The 23,428-nt window shown below is 41.6% G+C and overlaps 1 protein-coding gene across 2 annotated transcripts in view; it reads right to left on the bottom strand.

The window, feature by feature from the left end:
• Positions 1–22,025, bottom strand: part of FXR1 (FMR1 autosomal homolog 1) — a 34,354-nt gene extending 12,329 nt beyond the window's left edge. For both annotated transcript variants that reach the window (XM_065844119.2, XM_065844120.2), the window contains exons 1-8: positions 21,883–22,025; positions 12,613–12,665; positions 8,388–8,481; positions 7,058–7,129; positions 5,299–5,447; positions 4,751–4,844; positions 4,387–4,503; positions 4,120–4,290 (exon numbers count right to left, since the gene is read on the bottom strand). In XM_065844119.2, the coding sequence (XP_065700191.1) occupies positions 4,120–4,290; positions 4,387–4,503; positions 4,751–4,844; positions 5,299–5,447; positions 7,058–7,129; positions 8,388–8,481; positions 12,613–12,665; positions 21,883–21,933 (801 nt within the window). In that variant the 5' untranslated portion in view covers positions 21,934–22,025. The remainder of the gene's footprint in view (positions 1–4,119; positions 4,291–4,386; positions 4,504–4,750; positions 4,845–5,298; positions 5,448–7,057; positions 7,130–8,387; positions 8,482–12,612; positions 12,666–21,882) is intronic.
• Positions 22,026–23,428: the final 1,403 nt, after the last annotated feature.

The following is a 23,428-nucleotide window of genomic DNA, read 5'->3' as shown; positions in this document are numbered from 1 at the left end:
GGGGCAACCTCTGCACAGAACTTTCCAGGCTCACTCTAAGCGGTGAGCGGCTTTACAGCCCCTTCCGTAGAACAGCTCTTAGGTGATCTCTCCTCTATGAAACTGCTGTTTTCTTACTCAGTATTCAAGAGAATGGAACGAAAACAACAAAAATAAGTCACAGAACTTTTGTTGCAACAGACAGATCCACTTTGCATGCAAGTCTTAATACCAAGTCCTGTTTGCAAACACACGTTAATCCCCTGTGAACGAATGGTGCCAGGAGGACAGAATTAGCCGCTGCTGTAAGTCTGTGCAGGCTCCCAGGGCTCGGCCGCCCCATGGCTGTCTGCAGGACACGGGGACGCGGGCTGTGAGCACGTTCAGAGCACGGGGCTCTGCAGGAGAGACGGGGGATTCCAAGGAGCAACACCACGGCAGGAAAGCCCAGGAGCGAACAGACACAGCACACCGAGCCTGCTTAGAACTAGTGCAGGTAGGAAGTCTTCTGTTTGCTCTGCAAAAATTTTCGTACTTCTGTTTGTCGCCTGTCTTGTTTGACAGGAAACTGAGCCTGAGCAACAGGCGCCTTCAGAGAAACTCTCTCCTGTAACTGCAAATTACACTAATGCAACCTGAACCCTCAAGTCACCGCTAAAGTGGTTTACTGCACAAAGGAATCTGCCCTAATCACATCACCTCTGCAGCATAACTAATACTACATCCAAGGCATTCTCCTTCCAGAATGCTGATTTCTGGCCACAGTTCACCTGCAATGTTTTCCAAGATAGGATAGCAGCACTGGTTAATAGGGAAAACTCCTATGAATCCTCTCTTAAAGTTTTATTATTAAATGACAGAAATTAACTGAAAGTCAACCAAGGCTATACGGAGGCTGGAATGGGAAAAAAAGCTTCCAATTAGCAACAGCTGAAGTATAGAATTGAAGGAAGGAATAACAGCATCTAGTCAGTAATGACAGCTTTTGAGCAGAGTTTCCATTTTACACTAATGCCTCAGCCCTTACAACTGTCATTTTTTAGGCAACACATGAAATAAGAGTATCACCAGCTCCTGCAGCTTGCAATGAAACTGGGGAAGTCCTACAATAACAAAAAAAAACCCCAAAAAACCTCTGCTTCTGGCAGAGATCACAATGATAGCATGAGAAATACAGGCAAACTGGATTTCAAGATAATGAAAAGCAAGAGAGCATGGAAAGCAGATGAACAGAAGTCATTCTAAGGAGCAGAGGCTATGCTTCATACTCAGGGCAGCCGCTAAAATGACAAGAATCTCAACACACATTAACAACTTTTCACCTTCAATGAACTCTACAAGTAGGACACAGCTGAAGAGTTCACACATCCTGCCTCAGAAGTACATTTATCAATTCTTTCCTGAATAAAGATGAAGGAACAGTGATGGCTTTCACAGAGCCAGGATGAGAAAGTAAACAACCGCCAGGACCAGTTCTCCAGAGCACCCATCCACATATCTACACTTGGCCACAAGCACTCAGGATTTTTGTGTCACTACAACCTGTGTGACTCATTCACAGTACAACACGGAGAGCATCTAAAGCTGACTTGGACAATGTGTTCTCAGTTCCTTGCAGTCAGCAATTCAGAAAAGAAAAATAATTTATCTCTAAATATCAGTGTGCATGTGGATTAAACACCTCAAAGAATCCCAGCCTCTAGTAACTACCTTTCCAACTTTGACAGTCTACATGTCCACTCAAGCTTTGGTTACTTCACACAGTAGCCCATATAATCAAGACATGACCAGGTGACCTGAAGAGCCTTTAATAGAAAGATTAAATCAGGGTATTTTTCTAAACTCAGAATTATACCTTTTGCAGGAGGAAGGCTGTTGTTTGACATTGCTATTCAGAACCATATGGCTGCAGATCTGAGGACCAATGTTTTGTACCACAGTCACCACCACAGATCTAGCAGCTACCGGCTGGTGGAGTGAGCTCCTGTTACAAATGGTGGATGTGTCTCAGGAGCCTCAAACAAGGTTTCAGAAGTCTCTCCAAAGACCTTCCCTAACGCAAAAAAAAAAACCCAAAACCTCTAGGCATCATTTGAAAAGCCTATTCCACGCAGACAAAAGACAAAGCCCTCCTAAGACATGGCAAGGAACAACACTTTTTCCATTGTGACACAAGTCTTTTCTCAAGAAATCAAAGGCATATTACTCTACTAGTTTAAATGGAACTGAGCGATGGAAGTGCCAAAGGGAAAATGAGTTTTAAGAAGTAACCATCTCCTGAAAAAAGCCAGGACAGGATCTTGCTATCGTTCTACCCAAAGGAACAGTTCTCATGCAGTTAAATATCTTTAAAACTATGGTATAAGAAAGAAGCACAAGCATTAATAACTGCCTAAGAACTGAACCCAGATGCTAGTACTGAAGCTCTAAGAGAAGTTTTTCTGTTAAGACCCCCCCTCTCTGGGGAAGCGCAAGATTCCAGAAGTAAGGACAGCCACTCACTGTCAAAGCTCAGAAGTTCAAGTACTGTGGTCTCCGTAACAGGTATCACAAGAAACAGGTCAGGCAGAAGGGGAAGGGTCTTGGAATCAAAGTGGTCTTGACCAGACAAGGGAAAAGCATGAACAGCATGCCATACAGTTTAGCTTCCTTCTAATCATATAGCCTTCCAATATTCCTTAAAATTTATCTCCCTTTCCTCAAAGATTCTGGCCCTGAACAACAGTGAACTTTTATTTGTATGCAGAACTTTGCTATGGGAGCACCTCAGGCCCTGGCTACAATACCAAGGACACTGGATCATTCCTCCCACACATCTCAGCCTAAAATTGCCCATGCACTCAGTCATCAGGGGCCCGGCTGCCTGCCAAGGTCAGCTGAAAAGAGGCAAAAAGAGTAGACAAGTTTACCCAGATGCTGAAGCCCTTGTCACGTGGAACACTGAGGTTGCCTGGCTTTTTTAGAAGCAGCTATCACTTCCAGGAAGGACAAGGCTGGAAGTGTCCAAAGGCATTTTTATTCAGGGGCATCTGGTATGTATAATCATTACTGTGCAGTACCGTAAGAGGCTGGTGACAGTCGTAACCTTTCCACAAGTTTCAGCATCGTATCATTCATGTTAAAGAGACTGAAACTGCAATACACTATGCTGCATTTAAACTTGCCTGATTCTTCTTCATGAACTGTGAGACGTGATTTACTGGTAGCACAGAGTCAAGGAAGGATCTGTTGCCACCCTGATACTCTGGAAGTGTTTAAGGTTTCAAAAGAAAAAAAAAAAAAATACAGAACTTCAGAGCTAGTGAAGAGTACAGAAGTTTGCCCTTGCCTTCAGCAATAACAACTTCATCTGACCCTCAGGATCACAATCAGGTTCTACTCTTGACATGCATGGAGTATAATTCAAGACCACAGATTCCTGAAACAGTGGACAACCAAGGATTTCTAAAAGTGTCCAAACCAGAGACCCAGGTGTTAGTGGCACCTGTAGAGATGGTAACATGGGATAAAACCCCTCAGGAAGTGTTCTGACACGGCCCTGGTGGCAGTGCCATCTTTTTCACTACTCTTCTGCCTCCTAAACAGATCCTCGCTTTGATTCAAGGACCAACTACAACTCAAGGCACTTGTGAGATTTAAAGCACACCAGGTAGGAGTCACACAAATAGAATCAACTTGTGGCAAACCAGTATTATTTTGCCAATGCCAGCATTATATTGCCAAAATAGAAGGGTGACAAGCAGCAGATATAGGCTTTAACATGTTTGGGTTAGGTCAGAGGAACACATACCACACAGCAAAACGCACAAAGCGGGGGAAAGGGAGAACCATCAAGAACAGCATGTACAGTCTGAAGGAAAAATAATCTGTGATCAAGTAAAATAGCAGCAAATGGTACTTCTCCCAGGCTGACTGAGATGTACAGTGCCATCACAGAATGTCTGCATTGGCACATAGAGCGATTAGGACAGAACACGTTTCAAATACATACAGTACAAACTGCTGTAGTGTGAACAGGCATATAGACACTCAGATAACTACTCAGCTATTTCTAGTTATTAATTTTGATTACAGCTCTCACCACTCCAAAAAACAGATATAGAGTAGAATACTCAGACTGCTACGAAGTTTCCCCCTTACCTCTCCGTAGATTCTGAAAGTACCGGTATCTTCCTCGAGTTCAATGGCAGTAACTCCTGGAACCTTTCTGGCCTGTTGTATGTTACTGCCATGCGTTCCTATAGCAAGTCCCATTAAATCTTCTCTGACTACAAACTCCTCATGAAATGCTGCAGCAAGCTGCTTTGTGCACTGAAGGGAAAACAAAGAAAGACTCGTCCACATGCATTCAATGTAACTTACAGTTACGTGCTCAGTTGCAAGCAAGAATTACAAGCTATAGCTTACTTCCAAGTGTTTTGTAGCTTCTTCATTTCTTGACATAAGCATAAGTTTGGTACGAATGCTGCGCAAATGCATGTCACTCAGTATGTTCACCCTCTTCACTGCTGCTTCACTGGCAGACTACGAAAGAGAAGATGAACGTTCATTTTTTAAGCAGATCCACATCTAAAGGATAAACCACGGACCTATTTAAACTAAATCATTAATGATCTAAATTTCCAGTACTTACATGAACATTCTTCTTCCTCAAAACAAAGCATGAGGAATTCAGAACCACCTTTGCAGACCAACGGTTTTCTGGCAATATACTTCCCACAAATAATATACTGAAATGTCATATAGTATTTACACAGAAATAATTACTTACCAGTATGATTAGTTGAGCAGTTTCAGCATGATAAAAAATTCTACATGCTCCCACAGCTTTCTTGAAATCTTTATGTGCATTTTCATTAGCACACCTAAGGAGACAAAGTGATTGTTACTGCAACAAGCTGTATCAGAACAGAACATTTAATGCCATGATCAGAACCAATGTTTCAGTAGTTTGTGGCAAAGACTGTTCAGAAACTAGAAAATTCCCATTCTCCATAACATGGTTCCAGGGCTTACTTCCCTGGGGACTGTGCACCATGAGGGTTATTTGGAAAGTCTCAGCAGCAGAGGCACACTTGAGCCACCACTTGTACAGGCTGATCTCAGAACCTGAAGGTCCCATCTCAGAATTTACCCTTTGTCCTCACCCCAGCAGCTCAGCAGGGATCCCCACCAGTAGTTTCGAAACCAGCTACTGCAGCCACAGCCACCCTTCAAGGTTCTTCTGGACCTCTAAACAGGCCTCTAAAACATAAGCCAAGTGTTTTCTTCCCCTCAAAATACAGTAAATGCTTTATTGAAGTGTACAGAGCTACTCACGCATCTCTCAGATCTTCAGGAACATCCACTGTGCACTTGAAAAAGGTGTTCTTCTTGACAGTTTTGTTTTGATTCACAGGTCGGAGTCGTTCATAAGTGACAATTTCATTGTAAGTGGCATCACAAGCAGCGTATTCAATGACATAAAACTACAGAAGAATTTTTTTTTAAATGGTAACTTCAGTAAGGGACAACAAAGACATAGTACCATTACCAGCATCAACAACAAAGTACAAAATACTTTTGTGTGTGTGTGTGTGTGTATATATATATATATAAAAAATATAGCTGCTCTGCAACAGTTTAAAAAAGAAAAATAAAAGATGGCACCTGCACTGATTCAATGAGAAAACTACCTGTGAATCATGTAAGATCAAAAGGAAAAAAAAATTGAACGTTTTTGAAACGCAGGATCCCAAATTTAGTAAGGCAAGAGAACTAAGAAGATTTAACAGCTACCAATAATCTACTCCTACACTCGCACCCAACACACACAAGTATAAAGCAGCCTGTGTGCACAGGATCCCCAAAGCCTGGCTCTGTGTCAGGGATGCAGTGTCTGACACCCTCCCTTCCACCTGGATGAGATTTAGGAGTGCAGCAGCACTTTCTCTTCTTCCTCCCTCAAAACTGTTATCTGGTTTTGCCAATACACACAATTTACTCAAGTATTGGGAAAAAGTAAATCACTGAGGTCACGACACACTTCTCCATATGCTATTTTTCCAATTTCAGGTTTTAATTTTAGCTTGGGTATCATCTTAAGCATATAAAGCTGCTTTGAAATACACCACAAACTAAGTTAAAATAACGCAAATAAATACTACATGGACAATTAAATTTAAGAGAAGTACATCCATATACATTAAAAACTTAAGTTCTACAGTTAGAGATAATTCTTGTTATCAGATCACAAAGCTAACTGTCATTAGATATGTGGGTTGCTTGTGAATTTCACATTTGCTTTGAGGGAAAAAAAAACTGAATATGGAACTGTGTTAAAGACTGTACAAAGAAACCAAAATTGAATGGTGAGTTTCTCTAGGGTGGGTCAATTCAATAAAACTAATTTGACAATGCTATATAAAAATAACAAACAGCTGAGGATGAAAAGCTTTTTTTTTTTCCTGTCACAAATACCAGAAAATTAAGAATTGATAAAACTGCATTTAAATTCAGAATTTATTTTTTTCTTTTACTACTTTTTTTGGAAATGCATTGCAAGGTAACTGATATACAATTCCAAATTTCTGTGACAAGCAAGAGAAGCAGGTTAGCCCCAAATGACGAACTCTACCTTTTAAATCAGTTTGTCTCCTTTTCTCTGGCATTCTTAACAATCTGTTCATCCGCAAGGATCAAGGCACAGAATTTTCCTTTATAACTTTTAGCACCACCTCACCCTCACAGAGCTCAACAGCAGTTACTATTTGTTGACAGTTTTTAAGCAATATCAGAAATTGACAATTTTCTTGTCTCAACCCCATTTACTTTGGTTTTAGGAATCTAATACTGTAGAAGCATCAAAACACAAGACCCTTCCCAGTACAAAGTTAAATTCTCTTGCTGTCATTTCACAAAATAAAGTTTTAATGAGACTATCAGACATGCTAGACGCTCTATAGCTCTATACACTTAAGTGTCTGTCACTTTTTTGTATTGGTAGTACTTAATTCATAGTTTTTCCATCACAAAGACTGTTTGTTTTTTCTGTATTTAACATAACAGCATGAAACCAGGAGGTTTTAAAATGATTTACCTCTCCTTTCATCATTCGAACTTTTGCCAGCCACCAGCCACAAGGTTCTTGGTCATTTGCTCTAGAATACACCTGAAAGTGAAAGTATTATAGTAAGAAACACTGAAAGCACAGACATACACAAGTCACTTGTGGCCACATACAATGAAGAAAGAACATCCCAGGCCTTCTAATTTTCACTAGAACGGAACAGTACGCTACTTGAAAGTAATTTTTGGATAAATTAGCCAGGCACATGCTTCTTGCACAAATTTTTATTATTTTGCACTGCAAAGATTGTGAAATTTGCTCTGCATACATTACTGACAATTCAATAGAAATTTCTAAAAGGAAGATAAAACCTTGGCTTATTCAGGGGCAATTCCTCACTAAATTCGAACATTGTCTTCACACTGAAAGTTCACACATAGAAGTAACTCCACAATTAATATTTTTGTTTTGTCCTTGCCTTACTTGATATACCCAGGAGTACCGAAATGAACCAAATCATCATATGGCTACATATGCCAAATTTAACAAACACTACCAAGTTAATGCAAGATCAGATACAGAAGAGATGATTTCTAAAACTTTCATTTTTCCCCATCTTCTGCAAGTTTCATTTACTCCGCATACACTTTTGACAGCCCAAAGTCATTTGCATGCACACTAAACAAGCAATTTTGCAATTGCAAGGAGGTAGAAAATATTCCTTTACATTTAACCTCTAACAACGCCTACAAATAGTATGTATTTCAAAGAAAAGAGCAGAAAAACACAGCACCTATACTACACTGTTTCTTAGATTACAACACCATTGCAGTTTGGGGCTAGTAAAGTCATTACTTTTGATTTTTAAAGACAAGTGAAAAGCAGAAGTTAAACTACTGAATTACTAAACATACAACAACAAGCTGAAAACAGAACATGCACTTTTTCACTTCCTGGTTTAATACACCATTTCTAATTAACACTGTTTCTCTCTAAGACAATATAATTCAGACAATTTCCTACCAGATATTTCATCTGGGTCAAAATCTCTGTTACTGGAAGAACTTTATAACATTTTCATACCAAAACAGTTCCAAGCGTTACAGTCCAGATAAAGAAAGAAAATTACCCAGTTTTGTTTTAATTCTGAAACATTCTCAGCATTTTTTTTATATTTAGAGAAAGTTTAATTTGTAATTTTGTGAAAAAACTGAAATGTCAGTTTCACTGAAAGTTTAATAAATCCATTACTAGAGACATGCTCCATTTTACATCTTCACTCTGCGGATGTACAATCAGCATCACTGCCCTGAAAGGACAATCGGTTACGTATCGCGACAGCTCATCAGGATCAACTCACCTCCACTTCATCTCCTTCACCAATTTCCTTCTTGATGTCAGGGGGTGGTGGTAATCTGACTTCATTAAAGGGTACCTGACGCTCTGGTTGCCAACTAGAAGTTGAAGAGACATTACACATTATTGCTAAAATTTTCTTGTTGTTTTCTTTGTTTTTAGAACCCTGAGTTTAGTTAAAACTCTCTTTCCATATAATTAAGTCTGTTTCTCCACTGCTAGAAAGCAAACTATATGAGTAATGGAACAAAACTCTGTCAAGACAAAAACAGTGTCTGGGAAGACATATAACGATAAAACAATTTTTCAGTTAACTTGAAAATTTAACATGACTGGGCTCACTAAATGGCTTTCATAAAAGCCCAGTGAAAAGATTACAAGATGATGTACTTATATTTCTACTGTTCAAGCCTTTACACAGATAGAAGCTTAACTTTGCTGCCCACCATGGGGTTCACCCATTTCTTCACCTCTTACTTCATGTTTCAACTGCTTACCATCCGTGTTTTAAGTATTCCAGGAAAATCTAACTCTGATTGTTAACAAAGCTTCACATCCTTACCTATAAACTTAACACTCCTCACTAATTGTCTGGCAAACAGATTAAGTTCAAAATGTACCTTTATATCTGATTATCAATACGAACTATTACTAGGCATATAAAATTCAAATTTTACCTTCTTGTACAGAAAGGCTATTTGTTTTACTGTAGCTGGCTCTACAAAGCATTTTACTTGAAGAACTGTATATTTTAAGTCCATTTTACAAAGACTACTAGAGCAACTCACATAATCTGTGTTCTCCTGAAATTCCTTTCCCTTCTGTGAAAGACACAGAACACCATCAGCTGGTCCTCACACTTTTAGTCAGAAACCCAACTGAAGACTCTACAGAGGCCAAAATAAAACCAGAGGAAAAAAATGTCCCACCCACCCTCCTCAAAAGCCCCAACTTATTAGCTTAGACTGGCTGGGGGACAAGCTGTGTGCCAGAGCATTCCAACTTCCGTCACTCATGCCCATCTTAATCCAAGTTCACATCAGGCACAGACAGGATCCAGAACCAACCTGTAACACTACAGATTATGGCAAGTAATTTGTTTTGCTTCCTCCTAATCCACACAGACAGGGCAGCCTCAGTTAGTGGAACCACTCTCACTGTTAGGAGAAAGTTTCAGAAGTGTCCTTTGTTACCAGATGGATATATTTATACCTTTTCTCTGAAAATACAGCTTACGCTCAAGTGCCTCAATAGTGAGGGACCCATACAGTTCGGCTCTGGCCATTATTATGCACTTTATTTTTCCTCTAACTGTAGTGGAACTTTGAAAACCAAGAAAAACACATGAAGATTATGGATAGCTTTTGTTGAAGTTGGAAAGTATTTTGGCCATAAAATGTTATTTAAATCTCATTCTATTTCAGTAACATTGTGAGGAGGGCTGGCAACTTGTAATTCAGTTGCCCTTGTTGCAACTATAATGGTCACTGAACTCGGGGTTTGGGTTTTCCCTCCCCTCTCCGCCTTTGTGAAGTTATTACCCTCACAAATTTAAAGGCAAATAGCAAAACTTGAGGACAAAATGCATCCCCTAAATTATAGGTTATATAAAACTTCAGTTTAGAAACAGTATGAGCATAATAATCACAACTGAACAACAGGATCAAAAATGTTGCAAACTCAAACAAGCCACTTGAAGTTCTCTTGAGAATTTCAACTGTGCCTTGTAGTTATAGAATCGAGCAAACAGGAGCTCACGGAAAGTTATAAACTGCCCGTGAGATGCTATGATGGAAACCTTGTACCTTCAATAAAGTCTGCTTGAAGTTGCAGTAGGCTAGTTCTGGTTCCACCTCTAATCACCTCAAAGAACCCCCTTCACTAGAAGTAGATGGGCCAATAATTATTTGGCCCTACCAGCTGCAAGATATTTTGGTATTTTGTTATTAAACAGTGGAAAAGTGCACAGAAGGCTCAATTTTCAGAATATGAGAAGCCCAAGTTTTGATGGCAAAACGTCCAAAATTGGAGCATGTCACTGGTGAAATGCAAAAAAAAAAGATGTTTTAAGAAATTACTTCTGACTGGCTACAAATTACCTAAGAGGATCTGACAGAACTGATGCCTAGTAGTCAGAAGGATTACCCAGGTAACTGGCACAAACTACAAAAAAGGGAGGTGCTTGCTTCTTAAAAAGTGAAGCTTGTTTTTCAGTTTGGCTGCTTCAAATTCCTATGGGCCTATGTGAAATTGCATCTCAAGATCCAATTTTTTCTTATACAGTAATAAAAGTTTCCAGTTGCTGAAGCTTCTGTCTTCATTTTCTCTCTCCTTACCTCCAAAAAATTACCCGATAAAATAATCAATGGTATCTGCTCAGGGATTAATTATGTATATGACTATAAAAATCATCGTTAGCAGTCTGTTCTAGTGCATCAACGCGGGGAACCTTACAATAGTTGCAAAAACTGTTTAAGAACAGCAGAAAATGCAAACTGACAATTCAGACTCCCTTCAGCGGAGCAGATGCGTTTACTTCGTTAGTGCTCATCACTATTACAGCAGAATGATGCACTCATGACAGGCCACTCTTACCAGCTTTGGTTTTACTAAAGCCCTTATGAATTTAACTCAGCAAGAAGTGTAAAGAAAATATAAGATTTACATCATAGAAAAATTTGACTAGAACCACATACACGCTGATAAGACCTATTTTTGGTCAACAAAATGCTCAACATATGTTGTAGCACAGCCTTTTTGGAACTTGGCTGCTGCTGCCAGACTTTCTGTAAAACACACGGGTGACACGGATACTAAACACGAGAAATGTGTTTGCCAACAATTAGACCCCTGCTGAGAACCACAGGCACTTCCTTCAGCTTAACTGGTTTCTGACATGAAAGTACGCACTTTGAAGGCAAAGAGCTTCCTATCTTAAAGAAAACTAATATTATGTTGAATATGAAACTGAAGATTCGTCACATCTCCTCAGACTACGGACAGGAGGAAGGACCCAATCACGTTTGCTGGGTTTTGGGATGGAGGTATGAAAGCCTAGGAGACAGTAACCACTTCCATAATCACCGCAGTAAGTGTTAGTAGAAATCAGGGTTGCCAACTGATCTTCTAACTACTTTCTATAAAAGAAGGGCTAGAAAACATGGGTGAAAAACAAAGACTGGACTTTTCAAGGCAAACCCTAGGATTACTTCTTCCCTCTCCTCCCTCCCCCCAGATACATACATGTACACAAATATATGCACACACACCCAAGGATTATATATGCAGGATTATAAAATACTGTTTATAAACACATGGTCGCACACTCCCTAGTATTACCTTTATTACTCAGCAATTTTCCTTGAAGAAAGGCTCAAAGACTAATCTACAGGTTGGTGCTAGCAGAATTCAATAACAATTTTCCTATCAAAAGCTGATACACTTTTAGTGTACTTCTCCACCTAGCAAGGGGAAGGGAAACAGGAAAGAGGATGCAGCTCCTAGAACATCTTAAATCAGCCCTGGAATCTCCCAGATAATCCACGGCATTATCAGTCTGAATGCTGAACAACAGGTATCCATTTGTACTTTACCATCTCATGGATTATCTTCAACCTGCCACTACAAGTCCCTAGCATCACTGCTGTGTCTACGTATTAAATGAAAAGGGCGCCACAGATAATTCTTTCCCCAGGTTTGCTTACAAATTTGCACTCTTATCCACTAAAAAAAAATATGTGTCTTTATACTGGATATGCATGCATATTTATTTTCTTAATAGTTAAAAAGAAAAATCAGTTACCATCAGGATACTTCTATCTATTTCTCTCTAGTTGAAAACACTGCTCAGCATTCCTCAGACTAGACATATAGAGAATGTTGATTTAATAGAAGTCCTTTGGTATTTTTCATCTTTTTCTGTTTTACTATAGGAAGATCAGGCCTCTGCCGCTGATTATTATTTTAATTAAATTGGGCTGTCACACCTATGGGCATTACTAAAGATACAAAAAATGTAAATGACTGTGTAACTGATGAGCTGAATGTGATACAGCGATTCAAGAAAGTAGTTCACGGAAACTGTAAACAGAATATTGAGCCTGTACTTGTAGAACTACAACTTTCTAATGAAATCTACTTTCTTAATGTCAAAGCAAGCAACACCAAAACCACAAAATCTAAATAGCAACCTACTAGTCAAATGATGATTTTTAAAAATAAATACTTACTTGTTTTCAAACACAACTGTGAGCGAGTCCTCATGAACATCTTTGATAAATCCCTAAAACAAAAACATTTTCATTATAAGAATGCATGTGAAATCAAAACAAGGCAGCAATTTCAAACCAGCCTGAAACTAAGCCAAACAGCAGCTCACCACCAATACTATGGTTCCAATTTAGGAAAGTTCCAAGACACGATGCCACTGTTCGCATGAGGTTGTTGATATTCTTAGTTGGCTATTCTAAGAAATGCAGTGCAGAAAGACTTTCAAATGACCAGATCAGATCAGCACATTTGCAACCGAAAACTTACTGTCCGAGTTCATTATTTTATCTACAGGAGTGCACAACTGCTTTACAGGAAAAAACGAGTGGTCAAGATCCAGGACAATTAGTACACCTCACAATACAATCTCAAATAGCTGTGCAGAGCACTATCCGCTTTATAGGTGTTCTTCTCAATACGAAACTGAATCCTTCAGAACGGTACAACAATAAGTTTGGATAAAATTTGGTAATACAGCCTGCCATAGACCTAGTTATGGTATCACCTTTCAAGTAGCAAACTGGGGACTGTATGAGGCCAAACGCCTGTAAGACCTCAGGGAAAATAAAGAAAACACAGTCTTTCACTTTTTGTGTCTTGTTATTATGATGTCAGGAACAACTGAGGGGAAATCCTACTTCCATTTCTTTATTTTGAAAAATAAAGGGCTTCTTTAGGGGGCATTGGTTGTGTCAAAAACCTTAAAACAAAGAACAACCTGATACAGAAAACCATACTCAAGTATCCACGCAGAAATTAAGTTCCTACATTAAGGAAGGCAGGCATGTTGTGAGAAAAGCAGATAATGGGAGAAGAAAGATCTTTCAAACTACTCCTGCTTTTGCTGTAGCCTGGTATTTGCCCAGGCACAGGAGGTCAAGAAGGAATCTGCAGTTTTGAAGGAGTAAGAGAGTTGTGTAGCTGTGTTAAAAGAAGTTCCAGGAAATCTGCTGAATGGATTATATCCATACAAGGAACCTCCAGCTGAGGAGGAGGAAGAACATATCACCTGTGCAAGAAGCAACTGCACACATAGGTATAATGTGTTGTCCCAGGGAAAGAATAATTTTGACACAGGAGATCCCTCAATGTAATAACAGACATTAAAGGAGCCCATGCTGACAGCTGGTTGTAAGGAGCCTATACAAACAAATCTCCTTTTGCCTGAACCCATACTTGAGGAACACTGAAGGGATTTGCTCAAAACCTGCTTTTCTGCTCCCCGACCTTCACTCAAAACCATCTGCCAGTAACACAAAGACTGGTTCTAGCAGAAAGCGTACTGGTAATCCTGAGGAAAGCAGGTTATCAGCAATCACAGGAATCTCCTCCTTGAACCACCTCATGTCTTCTTAGTAAAATAAACCCTCTCAAAGGCCGTCCTGTCACTGCAAGGGAAGGAAGGCAAATCTCTTCCTTCAGAAGCTAAAAAGCTGCAACAGGTGGCAATGAAATACACCTGTCATCAGGGACTTTCTGTTGCAGGAAAGTTTCAGGACAGGTAAACTAGACAGGAATACTGAAACTATGTCTGTTTAAAGATGCAAAGAGCATACAAAACTTCACTGCCTGAACTATGTGTTAGCTAACAGAGGTAAAGCAGAACTTTTACTACATTTATGCTACTGATGTCCCCCCTTTAAGCATGCCCCAACATGGGAACGAATTAGCATGGCATAGAGTAGAAAGTAAGAGTTGTTCTACTACAATGCATTCAAATTCTATCCAGGGACAAAAAATGCAAGTCACGGCACTGTGCACCAAATTCATCCAGTCCAACATTCTGCAAAATAACAACTTATCAACAGAAAGCAGTATTTACAGAGAGAGAGACTTAACTCCCTACTATGGAGAGCCATTTATCTGCATTCCAAGAGTCTGTGATTCAGCATTAGTCTTTGCCTCATTATGGTGCTTTAGTTCATAGCTGAACCTTACCTCTTCTGTTATTACATGCTCTCACAGTACTCGACATGAAGAGGAAAAAAATATGCATTTCCTCTCTAAGGCCAGCCTACAGAAGCTACAAAATTATTCTGCAGATCTGAATGCAGTTATCTTTCTTTTGTTAAAGAAACAGAACTTCAGAATCAAGAGATTCAAAATCAGGTACCATAAAACACCTGAAAAACATTCAGAACATAATGCTCTACAGAGTTCAGAAAATCCTGAATCCAATGACTAGCTGCAGGATTCATTAAAAAGACAAAGGAAGTAGAAGAAAGGAATCCCAACTGCATTGCATTTCCAGGACTTCAGACTAGCCCATTACTAGGTAAAGTCTTTCTGTGTAATGGTACAAACAGGTTTAATATTCAAAACTGATTTTCAAGCTAACGCCCTACTAATAAGTGGGAAAGCTCAACACTAATGCAGAAATATGACCAGTCTCAAGATGACACTGCACATACGTCAGCTGCAGAAACAGAAACATCAAACACTTTTAAATGAAATCGAAAGTACAAATTCCGGCAAAGAGGCTGTACATTTTATAACCCTTTGTGGGTTTCAGGAAGGCTTTCAGCTCAAAGTGCGCGCACTGCTCTTCCCATTCGAGAACACAGTGCAGGCTTCGGGCTCCTGGACAGGTATGCAGGGACTTACTTGAAGTGATCTGAAGGGCATTTCCAGTTGTTTTTCTCAAACTCCTTCACTCCACAGTATTTATATATGAGAAACACCCAAATTCAAATATAACATTTATTGAGTATGCACTTCAGATCACAAATGGATATATGTAAAGCATTAAAGAAAATTACATAGTTATTTTAGTTGTGAGGCCTGAAAAAAGTATGAGCAGACTAATAGTGAAGGAATAACATAAAACTCAGAAATCCCAAGTATGAATCGTCCTACTATACGGGTTTCTTCAGAAAGGGCATGATGAACATAAACCAGAAAGGAAATATCCTGCTTTTTAACTACGAGTTTTGAAGGATTTCTTTATCAGTGAGGTAACCTATAAATAGAATGGTACTCTAAGCTTGCACTAGTCACGTCTAACATTGTATCAAAAACATTTTCTGCTAAATTAAGTAATGATGCATCATCTCAAATTTTGCTCAAATGAACAAGGTACTCCATTACTTTAGCAGTGTTGCCTAAGGTAGACAATGTCAATACCCAAGTTTGAAATGTTCTCTTTTCTTTACACATCATTCCATGTATCCTCATTCTAAACAGAGACGATGAGGCAGAGCTATCAAAAGACATCCAAACACATCATCAATAAATACACTGGCATCAAAAATACACGGTGATGAACCGTATTATCAGCAAGTAAGCTTATACTTAACATTTGCGTGTGTTTTACAGCACATGCAAAACTGCGGAAGGCAGGAGGGGAAAAAAAAAATTTACATGACTTCACCTTGCCAGGTCCCTGGTTTGGAGCGTCCAGATATTAGTGTCAGTCACCGAGTTCCCGCTGCGAGCAGGTCTCTGCAGTCCATGTATGCCCTGCCTGCTGCAGCCCAGCTCCAGCCAGGAGCCCACACTGTACTCCAGGCTATTAATGTCCCACTGGCTCCCCAGGCACTTCGGTTCAGATCTGTCTCTGCCACTCACTTGGCAGCAGCCAGGCTGCCACCACCTGTGAAACGAGGGGCAGGATCACTGGGATCTTGCCTGGGTTTGGGATCAGAGACTCAGCAAATCCAGTACAGGGCCGTACCGCGTTGAGTATGAACAAGAGGACAGGCAACTATGAACGGATAATTTGCCATAAAAAGCACTGCAGTTGAGACTTCTTCATCTCATAACACACACACTCTTTCCCTTTTACCTGGGTTTTACTCATGGATTTAGAATTAGGATCTGCTGATAACATAAACGGATCAAGACTTACCAAAGTGCCCTTACAGTGAACTGTACGTCTCCACATACGTATACATACACACACTTTTTTTTTTAAATCCAGTTCCAGACAAAGTCACAAAATCTGCATAACAGGCAGCTACAATCCAAGACCACTCTTCATGCTGCATTCTTATCTGACCCCCAAGCAGGATGGTCCAATCTAGAAGTGATGGGCTGTTAGTTCAGCTGTAAACATTCTTTCCAGGGACAACCACTGTGTTGGCTTTCGAGTCACACATACCTACACACTAAAAACTATACTAAGATCACCTTACCAACTACTGAGCAAATTTCAAACAGTAAACGCTTTGGCATCTGGTACCACAGACTGCTCTGAATCAGTGACATAAAGGTCAAGAAGTCTATATCCAATTACCAATCCTTCACTCCTTTCAGAAGCAAGTACCATTAGTATTTTTAACTAACGTTCATACACAACGAATACATGAAATATTAATTATTACTAAGGGATGTATCCCATGCTGTCCTCCTGGGGGGAGGGAAATCAAAGCAAACACAGCAAACTTGTAAATAATCAAATCACTGGTCAAAAATGACTGAACTTCATAAAGTATTACTTTTATTAAAAGTGATCAGCTGCACCTGTTTATACCAGGAATTGATAAAAGAAAGCAGATCTAGCTTGCCACAAAACACAAACATTACAAGTAGGCAACATGTAAGAAAGAGACCATGAACTATTAAATGGATTTTAGCAACCACAGTTTAATCTATGACATTACTGCTTATTTCCATTCACAATCATAATTATCGTATGTAAATTCAACAATTATGCAAGAACTTCAGCACACTATTCGCTGGTTGAGGCTTACTCATGAACATCTAAATAATTCACATTACTTATACTGCTTTCTCCATACGCATATCCCCAAAAGCCAAAACTTCTGAAATCCGCCCTCCTGATCGCATACACCAGCAATCAATACCCACTGCCCGTAGCACCTCCCTTTTCTCAGCCTAAAAGACTCAAGCAAATGGCTCATCAACAGCAATGACTACAGATACTTTTTGCACCAGTCTACACAACTTTCAAGAGATCAGTAACAACTGCAGAATGTCTGAAACTTCCCACCCATTACAGGTAGGTAGAATAAATAAATGTTGACCATTATAACACAGTTGAGATCTTAAAAAAAAAGTCATTCCAGTTACCATGTTTCCTGGTGTACTAATTGGGCATGAACAGCTGCATAAGCTACACTCTTAAAAACAGTTTCCTATTTTAATAACCATAAAGCTAAAAACCATTCAGAAGAACTCAGAGTCGTTTTCAAAGCCACTAATTAAAAATTGTAAGGAAAATTAAAAAGCCATTATATTTTTTTATTGATGCATAAACTGTTTCTCACACAGAATTGCTCATCACACTTTAACACTGTACATGTGGAGAAATGCTGTGTACTTCTCTTTCATCATGTTTTCCCTCTGTAATATTTTGGCTAGTCTACCTTGAGGTCTATGCCAACTCCTACTACCAGCGCTTCCGTTAGTGCTGTTACCAGAATAACTGCACCTCTTGAAAGAGGAACAGACCAAAAAGGAAGCACTTCAGAACATGTAAGTTAAAGATTGAGTTCCATTTGAATTTACATTTTTACCTATTTCAAGTCCTTGCATAATGTAAACAGCTACTGCTCTAGGAGAGAGAGAGTACACAAGGGCATGCAACACACCAGTCAGTTTTTCAGCACATGTAAGTCCCTACAAAGAAGAATAAAATGGACCTTTCAGAGTCATTCAGATGCCACTGAACTATTCCGGTAGAAGAAATTTATGTTCAATTTATGTACCTTGGTCTCATTTTATTGTAAGGCCCAACCTACTTCACGGAAGCTGACATTTGAACTTGTGCATAATGTGCAGAACCGGGGCTGTGATTTGCATACAGGTGAGATATGCAGGCTGAGATACTGGATAACCAGGAACCTTTGTCTTGTTCCTGCCAAGAGCTGCACAGACACCCCTCACAGCTGGCAGGACCAGATGCAACCGCCATGAACTGAAAACACAGGAGGTTCTGTATGAACATCAGCAATCACTTTACTATGAGGGTGACTGAGCACAGCTACAGGTTGCCCAGGGAGGTTCTGGAGTCTCCAACCTCATAGATATTCAAAAGCCATCTGGACATGGTCCTGGACAGCTGGCTCTAGGTGGCCCTGCTTGAGAAGGGGTGTGGACCAGACAACCTCCCACACTTTTTGCCAGCCCCAACCACCCGTGATGCTGTGAATTACTTAATGATCTTAATGACAGAGAGAATCATCATCCTGAAAACACTGCAGCCAGGCCAAGATGAGGCTGGAATATTCAACTTTCACTCTCTACAACTCACTCAGAGCCCAGAGAAACCCAGATATTTTGGGTCGATCACTTTGGAAGTCTAATGTCTCAAAGATAAAAACTATCCTGCAATCTAGCACTCACCTAGAAAGCATCAACTAGTCTGCTCTCAGGAAGCCCCTACCACACCTCTAATATATGCAAACCCTTCATCAGAAAAGTTCATCAACCTTGTCCATTCTCCTCCCTGTTCCACAACACAAAGCTCATCTCTCTTCAGAAGATCACGACCACTTTGAGCCCCATCAGTGCCATCTGCTCTCTAAAGACAACGGCTGCTCAACATTATGATATATGCGAAGTCTTCTGAGCTGCAGGGAGTGGCTAAACGCTGGCTCTGCTATATACTGCTTGAGAATATGTGATAAAATACGAAATAAATGCTGTCCTGTTCTCCAGATTATATTACTTGTTTAAAGAGGGAAAAAATAGTTTGGAGATTCATAAATAAAAGGTTAAATGTAGATTTTTTTTTTTTGGACAGGACAGTATAAAAAAGTTATCTTGGGGTGTCTACCATAACCACAGTCACTGCCCACTGATTTATGCATCATGAGAAAGATTTTGACTTTTCAAGTATATTAAAAAGAAATACCATTTTCCTCACTAATTTATAGCAACTATAGTATATATGTATAAATACACATACCAAGAATTCCCTATTAAAGCTGAATTCTACTAAAACGAAGAACAATTATTAGAAGAACAAAAGAACCCATGGTCATATCTCTAATAACTGATGAAAGCTCAACTATAATGCTCCAACGTACTTAATCACGACATCTGTTCTACTACAGATAAATCGTAGATCACATTAAAACTCCCCCGAAAACCTCTGTCATGTATTTATTCATGTAATTATTTTGTTTTTTATCTCTGCTGGCATAGCAGGATCCTTCTCACGTCATTTACTGTGAGGTATGCAGTGCTAATGAATCTGAATTCAGACTATTTCAAAGGCAAACCTCAGATTTCATCCCATCTTAGAAATCCCGCTTTTCTCTTCAGAAAATTTTTGCTACCTCCTCCATACAGTCACAGGGGGCTTAGAGAAGATGAGGCTATTCTCACTATCTTAGAAATGCTATTATCAATGCTATCAGTGCCCAAAATAGGATACTTTCTAAATGAGACTGACATACCTCCCTCCTTTGCTTCAGAAACTTCAAACAGAAAGTCACCAGTAGTGTTACTTGGCTCCAAAATGCAGGGACAACCTCTGCCTACCTCCACAGTAAGACTCACAAAATGGAGTCACTGACACACATCTCGCTGCATCGAGCTTACAAGAAAAACCTTCTGAAATTGTGTTTCAGTTTGGTTTATTTGGTTTTGGTTTTTTAGGGAGTTCTGTGGTTACACAGATACACACACATTAACAGTGGATTATTCTGAATTCGGGCTTTGGTGGCTGTGGGTCCAATCACTCTAACAACCTGACTTCATCCACCATGAAGATGCCATCACTGGACTTACCACCCATTTCACTGATCTGAAAGCCATGACTACCATTTTTTAAGTAAAACTTCTGCTTTTGTTAGTCACTGTTTGCAGGGCTAAAACACATGATGGTGCTAATCCAGGCCTAACAATTCTCACTGACTTAGGAGGAGGCCTTATCATTGGAGATTTAAAATCGGGCTTATTGTAATAAATTCTGCGTACACGGGTCCTTTCAGTCCAAGAATTCAGTACACCTCCTAATACTTTCACTAGTTTCACATTCCTCTTACGCAAAAGAAACAACTAATCCATGGTTAATAAATCTGTCCAAGATCACAAGCTAGAAAATGAAAAGCTAAAAAGAGTGTCTCCAAATTCTGGGCTTCCTAAAAAATCAATTCTACTTAGGCCTATGCTGTTCTAAATGCAAACAATTTTGATGTGGGTTTCTGTGGGGTATTTCAAGTACAAGCAAATGTATCTCATTTGCAAAATTTATTATCTACTGATTTCGGTAGCAATTTAAGCAGCTTACCCAGCAAGGGGACATAGCGCACCTCTCACATTCTTTCCTCGTAAGAGTATCTCCTACTTGTCTCTTTTAATAGACACTCAGTTGAAAAAACTAACTCCTGAAGTCAGCTGGTTACAATCCTTTGAACACCAACTGCCCTCACATACTGTACAATTACCACATGACTTCCAAGCCAAATCCACAGCTGCACACAGGAAATTCAAAGGAAAAAAAAAAAAGAAAGAAAAAAAAGGACACCCTCATTCCCCCCAGCGTAATATTGCATGTGCAATACCACACCATGTGTGCGGTTAGGGACAATAGCTAAAGAGAGTCCCGAGATTAAACCCTCCCAGAACACAGCTACAGTGTGTGCTCACAATACTGGCTGGAATCGGCCCTCCTGGAAAGGAAGACAGAAGCCTCTTGCCATAAAAAGAGCTGGGATTCTTAACCATCTGAAGCCAGGCTTAGGGGAAAATGACTGACAGGCAACAGCTGAGAGTATTTTGCATTGATCCTGTAACATCCTGACATTCCAGTGAGGGTGATGGTGAAGGAAGCTTTCTGATGACATAAATAAACTAGAAATCTTTAAGGAATTATCTAAAATATTTTTACATTATTATTTTCGGCTCTGTTCACCCCATCCCACCCGAAGCCCCTACTCGTTCCAAAAATAGCCCCCACAGCCGCCCATCCTTTCCCAAGCGCAGGGTTATCACACCCCGCTGCGCATCTGCTCCCCCCGCGCTCCCTCTCCCGCACACCCACCTCCCGTGAGGGCCCTGGGCCGCCCGCCCGCCACCTCCTGCCCCGGCCACCGCCGCCCGCTCCGTCCCGCCAGCCCCACCGTCCCCGCCACACCCAGACACCTTCCCCCGGCGCCCTTCCCCCTCGCCCTCCCCTCCTCCGCGGCCCGGCGAGGGACTCCCCCCACGGCCGCCACCGGCCACCCGCTCCCGGCTGCGCTCGGATACCGCTGGGCGGCCGCTCCCCGCGCAGCCCCCGCCGCACCGGCCCCGCCGCCACCCCCTCCCCGCAGCGGTACCTTATAGAAGGCCCCGTTAGAGCCGCGCACTTCCACCGTCAGCTCCTCCATGTTGAGAGCGCAAAGGACGCCGGGACGTGCTTCTAGAAACTGTCACCACGGGGGGGAGCGCTGGCGGGCTCCCCTCCCCCTCCGCCCGTCCCCCCGGGGTGGGGGCTGCGCCGGCACTGCCCCGCCCTCCTCCCCGGCGGAGCGCGGTGGGTCTGCCCACGCCGCGGTTGCGGGGGGGCTCACAGCCGGCGGAGCGCGGCGTTCCCTGCGGGAAGGGCAGCCGGCCGCCGCCTTTCCCCCCCGCCGCGGCCGGCGGGAATGGGAGCGGCCGGCCGCTGCCCGGCGCGCGGCGGAGGGTTTGTGCGGCGGCGCGCCCGGCCCGGGGCGCAGGTGTCGCGGTGGCCTCGCCCCGGCCTGTGGGAGCCGCGGGGCGGTAGTGGAGGCAGTGGCGGCGCTGGCGCTGGAGGCCGCAGTCAGCGCTGCAGGGAAAATGCCATGGGTTTTGTTTTTCAATGAGTAACGATTCAAAAGGCCGGGCCTTCAGGGGAAGCCTTCCGTTCCCGAGGCGCCTCCGGCCGACTAGCTCGCTGTCCCGTGCCCGTCACGTACCCCTGTGCCCTGGCTGCACGTTCTCTGCCCGGCTGCCTTTGTCCCGGCCCGGGCTCCCGCCTGGCTCTGGGGGCGGGAGCACCCGCACCGAGCGGCCCCTCACGGCCGGGACCCCGGGACCGCGCGGAGGGTCTCGCTGGGGAATGGCCCCGCTGCGGGCTTTGTCCGACCTTCCGCCACGGGAAAAAAATAAAAATAAAACATGACTGTGCTATTCGGTGACTGTTAAAACACAATCAGACGCCAGTTTTGCTATGAGCTCAGTGCTCACATAAGCTTAGTCATGCAGAGCTTGATGAAAGGCCTGTATCTTTGCCAAATGCGGGTATTTTTTGCAATAGCTTTAAATATCAATAACTACTTTCAAATGCCCTTCCTGCTGATCATTCCTGTTCGATGTCAGCCTGAAATGAACAGGAGTACTTGATGGTATTTTACCCATCGAATGTTTTCATTTTTAGTTTCTCCATGTTAATCTCCCACAATATCCTTTAGCCAGTTCTAAGCACGTCTGTCAGAGGGTGAGGATTTCAGATGATACAGACCTACAAGTTCTGGGAAAGCCGCTGGGTAAGGAGGCTCAGATGTGCGACCGCTGAAGGAAGGATGGGGGTTCAACGCCACGGGCTCAAGCTGAGCCCCAGCCATGCCCCATGGTGAGCACGCAGCTCCGGCCGGTTATGCTGTGCTGGTATGGTCCAGTGAATAAACTGGGGGCGTGGGCATGAGCTGGGAGGGTTCTGTTGGGGAAGAATTGAAGATCAGAGTTACAGGTTCAATTGACAGTAGGGCCTTGAGTCATTGTGGTGAAGCATGAAAGGAAATGAGACAAATTAATCGGGGAAAAAAAACCCACTAGACTCTACTCGTTCCAAACAACACCATGCTTTTTCCACTCGGTAACTCGTATCTTTGGTTATGAGGTAGTGTTTAGAAAAAAAGCTGT

The sequence above is a fragment of the Patagioenas fasciata genome, chromosome 9 (genome assembly GCF_037038585.1).
Source record: "Patagioenas fasciata isolate bPatFas1 chromosome 9, bPatFas1.hap1, whole genome shotgun sequence".
NCBI classification, from domain to species: Eukaryota; Metazoa; Chordata; class Aves; order Columbiformes; family Columbidae; genus Patagioenas; species Patagioenas fasciata.
This window is presented reverse-complemented; position numbering and strand designations above follow the sequence as displayed.